General features: G+C 39.6%; 2 protein-coding genes across 2 annotated transcripts in view; both read left to right on the top strand.

Moving 5' to 3' along the window:
• The window catches only part of LOC145739679 (uncharacterized), a 256,327-nt gene that overhangs the window by 12,731 nt on the left and 228,253 nt on the right, over positions 1-15,343 (top strand). The window lies entirely within an intron of this gene.
• Positions 9,296-10,883, top strand: LOC145739666 (uncharacterized). Its single transcript, XM_081994975.1, has 2 exons — positions 9,296-9,581; positions 9,638-10,883. The coding sequence occupies exons 1-2, from the start codon at positions 9,470-9,472 to the stop codon at positions 10,048-10,050; spliced, it is 525 nt and encodes a 174-aa protein (XP_081851101.1). The 5' UTR covers positions 9,296-9,469; the 3' UTR covers positions 10,051-10,883.

The raw sequence follows: 15,343 nt of genomic DNA, 5'->3' as shown, positions 1-15,343 counted from the left end.
AAGTATGCGACCGGCCTTAAGCGTGTGAGGCTGCGCATTGTTTTCTTTAATGTAATTCTACATATTAACAAAAAATTAGTAACTTCGTTACAATGTTAAAGATGTAAATTTAATGTTGGTTCACGAACATACTAAAGGCCACTTAAATTGCGATATTTGTGCTGTAGATACGTGCAATAATGATAATTCTTTAATATGTTTTTGGGAAGAAATTAGTAAGCGTCGAGAAATTGTAAAGTTATGGAGCGCACGCGAAGATTAAATATTTTATAGCGATTGCGAAGACGTTTCACCACCTCAACTAACCAATTCAATGATGGCACCATGCGAGATTTCCTGTCTGCTGAATTTGCTGGAACTTCTTTGGCCCATTCAAGTGGAGCAACTTCCTTTTTACCTAATATTGCACTGGTTAGAATTAACGCAAGTAATCATGCAGAACGAAAACAACTTAGCTGACAAACGCTCATTAAAGACCTTCTTACTACCACTCCAGAAAATAAAGAAGCAAATCAAACTAGCGGGGAGCAACAAATTCAACGAATACACAATTTCATTTCCGAAGTTCGTAGATCTCTTAAAGGAGCACGACTACTTCATGACATTTTGCCAAACGTCACTAGAACCGAATCTGCAGCAATGCTTAGAGCAACAATGGGAACAAAATATAACGGTGGTTTATTCTGGTGGATCTTCCACACTGACCTTGTCTACCTCCTGGGGTTTGTTCCTAGGCAAGCGGGTACTGCAAATTTTCCCGAATCCTTAAATTACCAAGAAAACGTGGAAAACAATCGACTTTATGGAATCTCCAACAGCTACATCTTTAATCTCACAAAGTATCTCTAGGAATCTCCCCGACAGTGTGAGTACTGTGAGCTCGCCGGGAGAAAAAGGTGCATACCTAGTTAGATTAGACATATACAATTGTCTCAATATTGCCAATCTAACATACCGAAGAACCAATGGTGAAGAGGAATGTGGACCTTCGGATGAATTTTTGACGAGTGTAGTGGATCCTCTTCACATGCAAGTTCAACAAGTAGTACGGGAAGCTACACAGCAAATAAAACGCATAAAGGACCTCAAAAAAGACATTTGGAAGAAGAACTCCTTCAGTTCTTTCAACAATATCCGACATCAAACATATTAAATATTTTATCTACTAAAATATTGTTGCGAAGCGAACTTTTGATAATTAGTTAGGATTTCTTTAGTTATTTGTTGTTACCCCTGTATGTTACGTTGCTTTGTTTACGTTCTACATTCTTTTGTCTGTGTTCTAGAAAATCCTGGCTCCGTTGCTTATATAGAGAGAGATTTATGTTATAGGTTAATGAGTGTGAGAGAGAAAGTCAATTTCATGAATACTTGGGAACTTTCTAGAAACCATGGAAGCCTATATAAGCAGCTGAACCAGGCCTAGTTAGGGAGTTGTTGAGTTGATGGTTGTAGTGAAGTCGAAGTTGTCAGATTACGAGGTTAAGTGTCAGTGTCAGTTTATTGTTTGTAAACAATATACAGTGTTGTACAAGAAGTGTGTCATTAAGGAGTACGACGGTACATTTGGTGTCAGAAGTGGGATTGGAGAATCGAAGAAGAGATCCAGAGGAAGACAGAATAAACCGACAAAAGCAGAAGGTGTGTTGAATGCCTGTGAGTACACGACGACAAAGCGCCAAAATGGATGAAGGAATGAAACAACTTATGGAGATGATTCAAGCAATGAAAGCAAGCCAAGACCAAAAGTTTGAAGAAATGAAAGCAAGCCAAATAAGTCAAGAGCAGTTCGAGGAGTTAAAAGCAAGCCAAATAAGTCAAGAGCAGTTCGAGGAGTTAAAAGCAAGTCAGGACCAAAAGTTCGAAGAAATGAAAGTGAGCCAAGACCAAATTAAAGACCAGTTTCAACAACAAGAAGAAAAATTAGACCGAGTAATAAATGAAATAAAAGGAGAAATGGACAACAGGATGGAAATTTTGGAAGAAAAGGTAAATGAGAGGATAAGCGGTATGGAGGAGACCGTTCAGACCTTGCGAGAGGAATTTGACAAACTACAGGAAAAGTCTTCAAAGCCAACCGTAGTCGCCAGTTCTAGTGTCTGCTCAAATATTAAGCCACCAGTTTTCGACGGTAAGACCTCATGGCAGGTTTACAAAAAACAGTTTGAGGCTGCCGCAGAGGCCAACAACTGGGCATCAAGTGACAAAGCCACTGCCTTGGTTTTGTCACTTCGAGAAGAAGCACTGGAGGTTTTGCAGACTTTGGACGAGAGCCAGTACAAAAACTACGACGACTTAATCCAACATTTAGAGATGAGATTTGGAAATAAGCACCTAGAACAAGTATACGAAGCTCAGTTGTCTAGTAGGACCCAAAGAAGCACGGAAACACTTCAACAGTATGAAGCCGACATTGCTCGATTAGTTTGGCTTATCCAACGGCCTCTCACGACATTAGAGAGCGAATGGCAGTACGGGCTTTTGTACGAGGTCTTAAAGATTGTGACACAGAGCAAGCAATACGATTAGCGAGATGTCAAACATTGCATGATGCTCTTGCCTACGCTTTGGAGTTTGAGGCGGTCAAGCAGGTATCACGAGGACATACTCGAGTGCGTCAAGTCAGAAGCCCTACACCGGAACCGAGAAACCGATATTCCAATTCAGATCACACAATCACTCAGTCAGACTTGAATCGTCAGCTGGAGACATTTCGAAAAGAACTAATGGGAGCGTTAAATAGAAGAAGTCAGAACAACCGAAACGCTCAAACCACCACGTTTACTCGGTCATTGGAATGCTGGAACTGTGGAGAAAAGGGGCACATTCAATCGCAGTGCCGCAAACCTAGAAGAATGCAGAACCAGGAAAACGAAGAGTAGCCAGTTTTCCGGGGCAAAAGCTGGCTACGCAACACTGTCAAGCCCCACCAACCATAATTAAAGTAGCCCGTCTTCAGCACGAAAACACCAGCTTAATAGTGACCGGTAAGATTTGCGGCCGGGATTGCCAAATGGTTGTTGATACCGGTACTTGCCATACTATCGTAAGGCCGGACATAGTGAAACACTGCAGGATTAGCGACACTGGTACAAAGTTTATATTGGAAACTGCCGCTGGTGAGTCAATGCCTGTTCTGGGAATCCATGAAGCTGAAGTGAAGCTTGGGCGGCATGTCTTCAACCATACCGTTTTTGTGGCCAACATAACTGATGACGTCTTAATGGGCTTAGATCTTATGGAGCAACACAAGTTCCAGCTGGATTTGGAGAATAGACTGATCAAGACTGGACAGGACGAGATTGTTATGATGACACCCGAACAAGATATGCGTGTGAGGAAAGTCACGTTGCAAGAAGATGTCAACTTACCTGCAAGATCAGAGACCATCGTTAAAGTTAATTTGGATAGAAAAACGGAATTGAGCAAACTTCAGCTGATAGAACCGAGTTATGAAGAGGAAGATGATGCTGTGAAGAAGGGAGTTCTTGTAGCCCGCACCCTAGTCCAACAGAAAAACGGCGAAGCATACGTAAAAGTCGCCAATTTGAAAGAATGTGGTCAAAGATTAAAAAAGGGCGATATAATAGCCAAATCCGAACCAGTACTTATGGTGACTAAGGAGTCGCACGAAACAAAACCAAACCCCGACAGTGACCTTCCTGAGTGTTTGGTGCACTTAATGAAAAAGACGAGCTCAATTTTGACTGATCAAGAAAAACAGACTTTTGACCGTTTGCTTCACGACTACAAGGACGTGTTCGCCTTAAATGAAACGGATTTGGGAAGAACTCATTTAGTGAGGCATAAAATTGAAACAGGGGATTATTTGCCCATTAAGCAAAGACCCAGACGACTCCCATTGGCTAAGCAGGCAGAAGTGGAAAATCTTATACAGGACATGGCGGATCGCAGCGTCATTGAGCCATCCACCAGCCCTTGGAGTTCTCCTGTGGTACTTGTTACTAAGAAAGATGGGTCGACAAGATTCTGCGTGGACTATAGAAGACTAAATGAAGTTACTAAGAAAGACAGTTATCCCTTGCCCAGAATAGATGACACCATAGACACTCTGGCTAACGCAAAATGGTTTTCCACCTTGGATCTAAAAAGTGGATACTGGCAAGTGGAGATGGATCAACGGGACAAAGAGAAAACTGCCTTCTCAACTGGAAATGGCTTGTGGCATTTTAACGTCATGCCTTTTGGACTTTGCAATGCTCCGGCAACCTTCGAAAGATTAATGGAAACTGTTCTACGAGGATTGACTTGGAAAACCTGTCTTGTTTATTTAGACGACATCATTATTATGGGCAAAACATTTGAAGAACACCTGCAAAACGTTGAAGAAATCTTCAAGAAGTTCAGAGGGGCAAACCTGAAATTAGATCCGAAGAAGTGCAGCTTTTTCCAAGAAGAAGTCGAATACTTGGGACACGTTATATCGTCAAAAGGAGTAAAAACCGACCCGAGGAAAACTGAAGCTGTAAAAAATTGGCCTGTTCCGAAAGACAAGCACGAATTAAGAAGTTTTCTGGGATTGTGTTCCTATTACAGAAAGTTTGTTCGTGGATTTGCTGATATAGCCAGACCCCTACACAAATTGACGGAGAATAACCAGCCCTTCGAATGGACTACAACATGTCAGGAAGCCATGGAAGAACTGAAAGTAACCCTTTGTTCTCCACCAGTTTTGGCTTTTCCACGACCTGGGGAAGAGTTTATTGTGGACGCAGATGCTAGTAATATTGGTTTAGGCGGAGTTTTATCTCAAATCCAAGATGGTGAAGAACGAGTGATCGCCTATTTCAGCAAATCACTATCAAAGCCAGAGAGAAATTATTGCGTAACCAGGAAGGAGCTGTTAGCCGTAGTGAAAACAGTCGAGCAGTTTCACAAATACCTGTACGGACAACGATTCAGACTAAGGACGGACCATGCCTCTCTGAAATGGCTATTTCAATTCAAAAATCCAGAAGGACAAATAGCTCGATGGTTGCAAAGACTTCAAGAATATGACTTCCAGATTGAACACAGAAAGGGACGTTTGCACGGAAACGCGGACGCAGTGTCACGAAGACCTTGTGTGGAAGGTTGCAATCACTGTAAACGCCTGGAGATAGCTGAATTTGGAAAGCCTTGTCGAAGGAACGCTCTGAAAAATGACATCGCATGGGATCGGGAAAACTTGGCTGCCGATCAACGAGAAGACCCCGATTTAGGACAGATAATTAACTGGAAAGAGCGTGGAGAAAGACCAAATTGGGAGGAGATTTCCGCTAAGTCTCCAACATTAAAGGGATATTGGGCATTATGGGAGTCCCTTATTATTGATGGAGATTTACTAAAAAGAAAATGGGAAAGTCCGGATGGGAAAGAAGAACGACTACAGGTAGTTCTGCCAAGAAACCGAGTTAGTGACGTACTGAAAGAAGCCCATAGTGGAATTGGTGGAGGGCACTTTGGCATCAACAAAACGTTAAATAAAGTTAGGGAAAGGTTCTACTGGCTACAAAGCCGCTCAGATGTAGAAGATTGGTGTCGGCGTTGCGCAGACTGTTTCAGTAGCAAGGGTCCCAAAACTCGGAGCCGATGATGTATGAAGCAGTATAATGTCGGAGCTCCGTTTGAGAGGATTGCCGTTGATGTAGCTGGACCTTTTCCCAAAACTAATTCCGGAAATCGCTATGTCTTGGTCGCAATGGACTACTTCAGTAAATGGCCAGAAGTGTACGCAATACCAAACCAGGAATCCGCTACTGTAGCAGAAGTTCTGGTTGACAACTTCTTCTGCAGATTTGGAGTACCGAGGGAGCTGCATTCGGATCAAGGGCGTAATTTCGAATCGGCAGTATTCACGGAAGTGTGTGACCGATTGGGAATTAGGAAAACCAGAACTACTCCATTACACCCACAGTCAGACGGAATGGTGGAACGTTTCAACCGGACACTAGACAACTACCTAAGGACAGTCGTCGATAACAATCAGACAGATTGGGATCAGCACATTCCGTTGTTCCTGATGGCTTATCGATCGGCAGTACATGATTCCACTGGCAAAACACCAGCTAGTGTTGTCTTTGGAAGGGAGCTTCGTTTGCCAATGGATCTTCTTTTTGGACGACCGGAAGAACCCCCAGCCTCTTGTGATAGCTATTCGGAAAAATTGGCGCAACGCTTGCACGTGATCCATGAGGAAGTCCGGCAGAAGTTGAAATTTGCAAGCGACCGACTAAAGACAAGATATGACAAAAGGGCCAACAGCAGCGGATTCCAAGCCGGTGATCAGGTCTGGTTATACAATCCTGCTCGAAAGAAAGGAAAGTCACCGAAGCTACAGAGGTCATGGGAGGGACCCTACGACGTTATAAAGCGTCTGAACGACGTCGTCTACAGAATACAGCGAGGACATCGGGCGAAAATGAAAATAGTTCACCTGGATCGACTTGCACCTTACCGACCACCCAAAGCTGGTGAAGTTGATGATCGGGACGATCAACTCTAGGAGGGGGGCAGTGTTGCGAAGCGAACTTTTGATAATTAGTTAGGATTTCTTTAGTTATTTGTTGTTACCCCTGTATGTTACGTTGCTTTGTTTACGTTCTACATTCTTTTGTCTGTGTTCTAGAAAATCCTGGCTCCGTTGCTTATATAGAGAGAGATTTATGTTATAGGTTAATGAGTGTGAGAGAGAAAGTCAATTTCATGAATACTTGGGAACTTTCTAGAAACCATGGAAGCCTATATAAGCAGCTGAACCAGGCCTAGTTAGGGAGTTGTTGAGTTGATGGTTGTAGTGAAGTCGAAGTTGTCAGATTACGAGGTTAAGTGTCAGTGTCAGTTTATTGTTTGTAAACAATATACAGTGTTGTACAAGAAGTGTGTCATTAAGGAGTACAACGGTACAATATGGATGACTTCAAAATTTAAATATTTGTTTAAAAATCACCCTTCAATACAAGTTGCTATGGATTTATTTAATTCTGAGTTGGTTGAAAAAAGTACAAATGATATTTATGAGTGGATAAGTAACAAAACTCCATTGTATGCCCAGCTTTTCATGGTAATACAGATGATTATTATTATTCTATTGAAGATTCAGTACAAGTTTTAAATGAACTTCTGCATTTTCAATACAGGGTGGGCCAGAAAGGCATACGATTTTAAAAACACTCTTGCGTTTGAACCTTATGTGAGGGGGCGGTGCGGGTGGTGGGGTTGAGAAGCTCGGTTCTCGGAAATTTAGTCGCGATGGATCACTTCACCGGAGCGCAACGTGCATTCTGCGTTAAACATTATTACAGAAATGGCGATTCGTGCGCTATTATTCGGCGTTTGTTTCTGCGCGAATTTGGATAACATGACTTAAATCAATGTCCAAAGGAAAGTGTGATTCGATCGTGGGTCAGAAAGTTCGAAGCAACTGGTTCGGTTCTCGAACAGAAACCTGCGGGGCGCCCAAGATCAACAAGAACGGAAGACACAATTGAACAAGAGCTTCAGTTCAACGTAATCCTGGTCTATCGACTCGCAAGCGATTAGCCGAACTTATGGTATCCAGAACATCTTTGCGTCGCATTTTGTTGAAAGATCTGAAATTACACCTGTACAAAATTCAACTGGTGCAAGAATTAAAGCCAAATGATCCAATTTTACGACGAGATTTTGTTCAACAACATTCTGTTATCCGACGAAGCCCATTTTCATTTAAATGGGCATGTCAACAAGCAGAACTGTCGTTACTGGGCTGCAGAGAACCCACGCGCAAAACATCAAAAGCCTCTGCATTCGCCAAAAGTGACCGTTTGGGCAGCCATATCAGCGCACGGAATAATCGGATCCTATTTCTTCGAAAATCAACAAGGGCAATCTGTCACTGTAAATTCAGACTGATACATAGCCATGTTAAGAATTTTTTTTTTCCCGCAACTGCAGCAATATTTGAAGGCTATAATCGTGCGACATGGTTTCAGCAAGATGGCGCGACATGCCATACATCTAATGCCTCCATGGCGGTCATAAACGAGATGTTTGCTGGGAAACTGATATAGCCCCGGGGTGACATTGCATGGCCGCCTAGAAGTCCGGATCTAACCCTACCAGACTTTTTTATGTGGGGATACCTCAAAAGCAGAGTCTACTCCAATAATCCAGCCACGATTAACAAGTTGAAGACTAATATCCAAGAAGAAATGACAGCTATACCCCGCGCAATGTGCCAGCGAGTTTTCACCAATTTGAGGTCCAGATTCGAGGAATGTTTGCAGCGAGATAGCGCACACTTGGAAGATGTTAGTTTTAAGGAATGAATTTCCCAAATATCTATAATAATGATGAAACAAGTATTTTAAATTTTTTAACTGATTGATGTATTAATGTTATTAATAAAAAACTTCCAAAAGTTAATACTATATATATTTTAGGATCTCCTGGATCAGGGAAATATTATTTTATAGATTGTTTAATCCTTTAGCGCGCACTGGTATTACGTTAATACCATAAGCTTATCGGCACATTGCGGCCGGACTGCAAATCGATAATTTTGTACCAGCTCTTTAAAACGTCATTTATGAGATATATTTACATCTAGCCGGGCAGAACTGCAGGTTTTTATGACATGCGCAGTAAATATGCCTTTGCCGGTAAAGCATCTATACCATCTGTGCATCCCCAAAATTAAATTCACTGTATTTATGTAGTGACGTTACGTTTGTTTAGTTACTTAGTGTGAGTGATAAATAACTTCAAATATAACGTTTTATATAAGTTAAGTAATGTTAGGTAAGTATACAAATATCGTCTTATATGTCGAAATTATTTGTGTTTCATAAAAAACGGCTATTGAAACTACGAGTTTATTTTGAGGTTAAAATTTCACAATTTTTGTAATTGGAAATTATGACCAAGTTTTCAACTTTTCTACGCTTTAATGTGAAAAAATCTTGACTTGTACATTCTTTTTGAAGTATATTGAACTGTCACAGTTCTCGGTTAATGCGCTCGGAAAATATTTGATGATTTGTGGTAAAACATCCAAATTTTGAGTATATCGAGAACAGACACCGGCACGTGAATCATTTGATTCTGTGCTATGAATTTGTTTTTCTGATTATTGTTACTATCGGGTGTCCCAACAAGAACGCAATTTTTAAATCTGGCCACATTCGAAGTGTCATTGTTTGACATTTGAACAATTGTTATTAAGCAATTTTTTTCGCGAGATCACGTTGAATCACTGTGATCTAGGTTCTTGTTACCGCCTCATTTTAGCGACATAACGGTTACAGGGGAATACATGACTGACGTCATATGATTACGTCACTACTTGTTCACCGGGATCTGTTTGGGTTCACGGTGTAGAGAAGACGGTTATACAAATCACTTCACTTGTCAGTTCAGTTTCAATTCAAAAGATTGGAGGTTATTTTTCAATTAAATTAGTTGTTCCTTGATCGTGCCCTAGTTCAGAATGGAAATGGAAAAGGAAAAGAGTGAAGAAATGATGGAGCTTCTGATAAATCACAGAGGTGAAGATTTTCGAGTTGTTGTGAATATGGAGATGGCCAATACATTACTTAATGGTGAGTATTTAATAGTAAATGGATCAAAATTATAACAACATAATTATATTTTACAGACCCCATCAGTGCAGAAAAATACATTGAAGAAGTTTTAAATGGTAGAGAAGGTCATTCTGTTGAAGCTGTTCAAGGGTCTGATAAATTTACTGGCCCAAGCAATGAAACAACAGAGTCTGAAGTTGAAGTAAGTTCAGCCATTGAGAATAACCCAACTGCTCCAATTTGGACACAGGAAAGGCCTACACCAAAGGACTTTCAAACAACTGAAGTATTTCTAACCCTAAGACAGAAATACTCCAATCGATTTGATGATAAAAAAACTATCAAGTCACAGTTATGGAAAAAAATAGCAGAGGAAATGGGAGAGATGGGATTTAATGTGGGTGGTAGTGGAAAGGAAGTTGTAGAAAAGTTGAAGTTGAAGTTTGCAAATTTGCAGAAGCAATACTTTCTATATATCAAACATTAAAAATCTACTGGAGAAAGTCAAAAAGACCCTCCATCACACTTAGAACTATTGCATAGCATTTTAGGGAACAAAGATAAAACTAACCCTAAAAACTTAATTGACTCACTTGTAGAAACTTTAACTACTAGCAGCGGCATTAGCCCTAATTCTACTCCAGAAATTGAAGAAACAGAAACCTCAAGCAGTGCAAATATCGAGGCAAATTCCTCAAATGCAAAGGCAGAAATAAAAAACCGATTCAACACCACTGAAACACCGAGATCCAAAATGACTACTAATTCACAACTTCTTGAGTTGACAAAGAAGGATATTGAACAACGAAATGAGCATTTCACTACATTAAAAAGTCTAATGGAAACCCAAAATCAACAAAGAGAACGTTTTTTAAACCAATTGGACAAACTGATAGAAATTAAATCTCGAAAAAGAAAAAGAGAAGACAGCGACTCAGATTAGAATTAACCTAGTGTTTAATGTGTGTGCTAATACTACTAATGTGATTTTGAATCAAGGTTAGTAAGTTATTTGAGTACAAAAATGTAAATAAAATATTTGTTTCTGATTTAAACTTTATTTTCAATTAATACATAAAAGCCAAAAAGCATAACTATATTGTCACGTTAAGGGTTGGTTGAGGGGGAAGAATACACAGGATTCCACAGGTAACCCACTTTTATTACGTTATAGTGCCTTATTGTCTAGATAGTTATCTTACCCCCAGATGGCCAAGATGGCAGGGAGCATGATGTGAAACTGGCTAGGCTGAAGATACACGGAGGGCAGCGCTTTAGCGGTGGTGAATGAACCCTAGACTTAGGTCCGAGGGCATTCACCGAGCCGGCAAAGACGTGAAGAACCTAACAAAGGGAGGTAAGTAGGAACAGCAACTTAAGCTGCTCGCCCACACTATTTCCTTTGCTAGGGCTGATCTAGGGTGTGGCACTTGGTCACCTACTGCTCCACGTTAAGTTCCACAATAGGCATACCCAGACTAACCCAGAGATCAGTGATCTGTACGTGCTTTTGGTACAGTATTTATACTCACATCATGACCCCAATTCGCCAAACTTGCTGACACAAACATGGTACTGGGGGAGACCGGGGCAACTTAAGGTAACGGCACCTAGTGTAATGTCTATGTTACAATATGGTTTACAACTTATCTGATTTTAGTTCATTAATGATAATGCCCATTTTTCCGACATTGGCTGTTGAGTTTAAGGACAGCTTAGATTTAGATAAGTTCAGTTTACACTGTTTGTCACATTCAAACCTCAGCTTAAGTTATACTTAAAATGTGTCAGGAAAACAGGCATTAAATCATTTTCAAGTAATGTATACCTACATAGTACATACCTACACCTTACACTATATCTACTGCAGTCGATCAGTAGTTAAAAAGGCTGTCAGCTATTTGGTTTCGTTTTACAACACCCATAAAATATTGGTCTCTATCATCAATAAAATCCTCTAGATCATCTAGATGATCTTGTAGATCATTGTTATCACAGTTACTTGTTGGCGACCAGTAATCATGATTAATTATACAAAAGTTGTGTAAAGCCCGTTTTAGACTATCCTATTTATTGTACGAGATCTTGTACAAAATCTCATACTAATTAAACGCGACAGTGTAAAACAGAAAAGTGACAGAAAATTGGCTGAATTCTTAGATGGTATGGTAAATGTGATAAAAAATAGGACATGCTCTATTTCCAACACATTTTTAAGCCGCGCGCATGCGTAATACAAATTAAATCTAGACATATCACATAACCAAACAAATGTGGTTCAGTGTTAACGGCTTTCGCTTTGTTGTGTTCTAGAGTTTTATTATTTTGTGTACATTGAAATGGCTTCGCGGACCCAAAATCAAATTGAGGCACTAATCGATTCATATGAATTGCATCCAAGTTTGTATGCAGTCAAACATAAAGACTATCACAATAAATACAAACGAAACATGGCTCTGGAAGAAATAGTAAAAAAATTGAATATGTTACGCCTTGGCACTGCAATACAGGACATTAATAAAAAAATTCAGGGACTACGCAATACTTATTCCGTGGAAAGGAAAAAAGTTTTGGAGGCAACACGATCTGGAATGGGTTTGTATAGTACACAAACAACTTTATTTTTGTTTTCTGCTATTTTTTGCTTTTTGTGTAGGTATACCATCCTTCCCTCTGGTATTATTCAAAGATAGCATTCCTAAATGATCATCTACAAATTAGAGCATCGAAAAGCACCTTCATCATATCGGATTCATAGCCAAGTTGCAGTAAGCAGGTGCCCCAACCAGAAAAGTTCCAAGGAGAAGATGGAGAAAATTATCTTTTAACTTTAGAAGATATGAATGTAAGTTGATATTTTAAATTTGTAGAACAAGAAAAAGTATAAATTTACGTTTCCTTTCTGGTATATTGTAAGTTTAGATTAATGTTTATATGAAAAATTTTCTGTTACAGACCCAGACACTTGCGGATGGAGTGTATGAATGTGATGAAGAGGGAATTTTATCGCCAACATCACATTATGTTAGCCGGCCAACAAGCAGCCAATCCTTAAACTCTTAATAGTGATTTAGTGAATCCTTCTGCATCATTGGTACATCTAAGTCCACCTAGAAAAAAAATATGAATTGAAAAAAAAAACTTAAAATGTGGTGAAAAATTAGACTCTCACCTTGCTGTGAAATTCCTGGTAATTCACATGTTTCCTCTTGTACTTCACTGTATTTACTGTTATGTGTACACAGAAAATTATGCAAAATACAACATGTTAATGTTATTAATTCAGCCTTTTCTGGACTTAAATTAATCGCATGTTTTAAGATTCTAAATCTATTGACTAATATTCCAAATGCATTTTCTACAGTTCTCCTGGCTCTTGAAAGGCGATAATTATAAATTCGTTTTTCCTTTGAAAGTCCTCTTTGAGGGTATGGTTTCATCATTCTTTTTGCCAAAGGAAATGCATCATCAGCAATCATGACATTGTTACGTACGAAATAGAGTTTTCGTCCGTTACTCGTTTGGTTTGTGTTTTCAATGTCCGTGGGCCTAGTTACACTAGTAGACCGATTCCGATCGCTTAAATCCTCCAATTGCACTTTGTGCACATTTTGTTGTAAATGTGGGTGCGTGACCTGATAAGTTATCGGGTGCCGTAGTCACGTGATTGGTTTCGATTTTTGTCGGGGAAGCGTCGGTTTGTGGTCGCGTTTCTTTGTGTCAGGTGCCATGTGGCCTATTTAATCACCCCACTTTGTGATATCGGTCTCTTTACCACTACAGCACCCGAACTGCCGACATCTGACCTTTTTTCTGAGCGCATTGTGTTCGGCCCAACCGGAGATACAAAGATTTTCCAACCGGAGATCCAAAGATTTTCCAACCGGAGATTCAAGACTTTTCCAACCGGGGATTCAAAGACTTTCCGACCGGAATTTCAAGGGCTTTCCGACCAGAGATCCAAGGGTTTTCTGACCAGAGATCTAAGGGTTTTCCCGACCAAAGAACATTTCAATCGGGGATTGAATCAGCCTGACCGGGACTGCTTTGTCCAGAGTTTTCCGGACCAACCCAGGTGTTGGAAAAGCCAATCAGCGGCCACAGAGTTTCAGAAGGTCAGAGTCGAACCACCACAATTCCTCACTTGATTTAGTTTTATTTTATTTTAATTTTTTAGTTAATATTAGTTTGCTCTAAACAACTTCAACACTTGTCATCACCTCTGGTCACCTTTTTGGTTGCCGGAACAAGTGTTGAAGCTGTTTGTTCGTTTTCCCTGGTGTTCTGCTGTTTTCTGCCTTAGGTACCTGTCACCAGTCTCTGGACCCCATTTCCTACCTGGAAATCAGCGGTGGCCACTACTGACTACTGGGAAGAGGATACTGGAGGTTCCAGGACCCAAACATCGTCTTAAGAACTGGTAAGGGCAGTTAGAGACGGCGTGGCACTGGGAAAACTTTTCCTGTTTTTTTTAACTTCAAATTTAACTTTCTTTTTGTTTTCAACCTTTTCCTTTTGTGGCAACTCTTTGTAAATTTTGTAAATATCCTGTAAGTTGTAAATATTGTAGTTTTGTTTTTTTAATTTGTAATATACACGTGTACATATACAACAAATGGTTCGTTTGATTTCCTGCAGTATTTCCAAGTGTGTTCATTTATAGATACTTATGAACTCATGCCATTAATCCACGACCTTGAGCTATCTAATTGAAAAAATGTTGAAATCTCATTAACGTGAGGTTACATCATAACAACATATGGCACCTCAATAGTTGAGCCAGGAAAACATTTATCTTTTGGAAAACTTAGTAATCTTTTATCAATAGCTTTTTTAAGGCTGCTTTCTCTCCACACTCCTCCATCACTTATTCTCCCATTCACACCCACATCGACATATAAAAACTTGAAAGTAGCATCTACCAGTGCAAGTAATACTATACTATGAGTTCCTTTGTAGTTGTAGTAAAAAGAACCTGAGCTTCTTGGGGCCTCAAAACTTACATGCTTGCCATCAACAGCTCCTAAACAAAATGGAAATTGCCAGAGCTTCTCAAAGTCATTGGCAACAACTGTCCATCCTTGGCTATCAGTTGGTAACTAAAAATTACATCAATAGTGTTATCATATATTATATCTGATAAAACAGTGTGATATCTTTTACTTTTATATACTCTTCTTGAATATTTGAAATTATTGCCTTGCACACTTCCGGTATTATAAGACTAATAGTACTCTCATGGATTCTACTTGAATACATGAGATCCCGAAAAGAATTGCCACTTGCTAAATATCGTAGTGTTATTGCTAACCTGAAAAAAGCCATACTTTTTAAGGAAATATAAAAACAGAAGAATAAAGGTTTTATGTACAAAGCAATCTATTTAATTTTTTCTAATATTTGTCATCATTAAGGGCGGGTTGTAAATGAGCAGTTCAAATATTGAACTCGGTTCAAGCTTGAAATGTCAGCGTGACAGCAATGCAATTTAAATGGAAACTCACCAGTCGATAATTCAGCAGAACTAGGTTCAAACTGCTTTTTTACAACCGGGCCTAACAGAACTTTGGCTTCAGCTTAACCCATTATACAAGTATTTACATTTTACTTGATATATATCAGTGCAACTCATATTAAGTTATAGTATAACATTGTAACATCAATAAAAAAAAATATGACTATAGGGTTATTAAATCAATAGGATTTGTGCATTTCCCATTTACCTGTTTTCAGCAGATATCGGTTCTCTTAAATGGGTTGATTGTTTCTGTATGTCATTT

Source organism: Ips typographus, unplaced genomic scaffold (genome assembly GCF_016097725.1).
Source record: "Ips typographus isolate SLU unplaced genomic scaffold, UJ_Ityp_2.0 IpsContig34, whole genome shotgun sequence".
Classification (NCBI taxonomy): domain Eukaryota; kingdom Metazoa; phylum Arthropoda; class Insecta; order Coleoptera; family Curculionidae; genus Ips; species Ips typographus.
The sequence above is the reverse complement of the archived record's forward strand: the minus strand, read 5'-3'. Positions and strand labels throughout refer to the sequence as shown.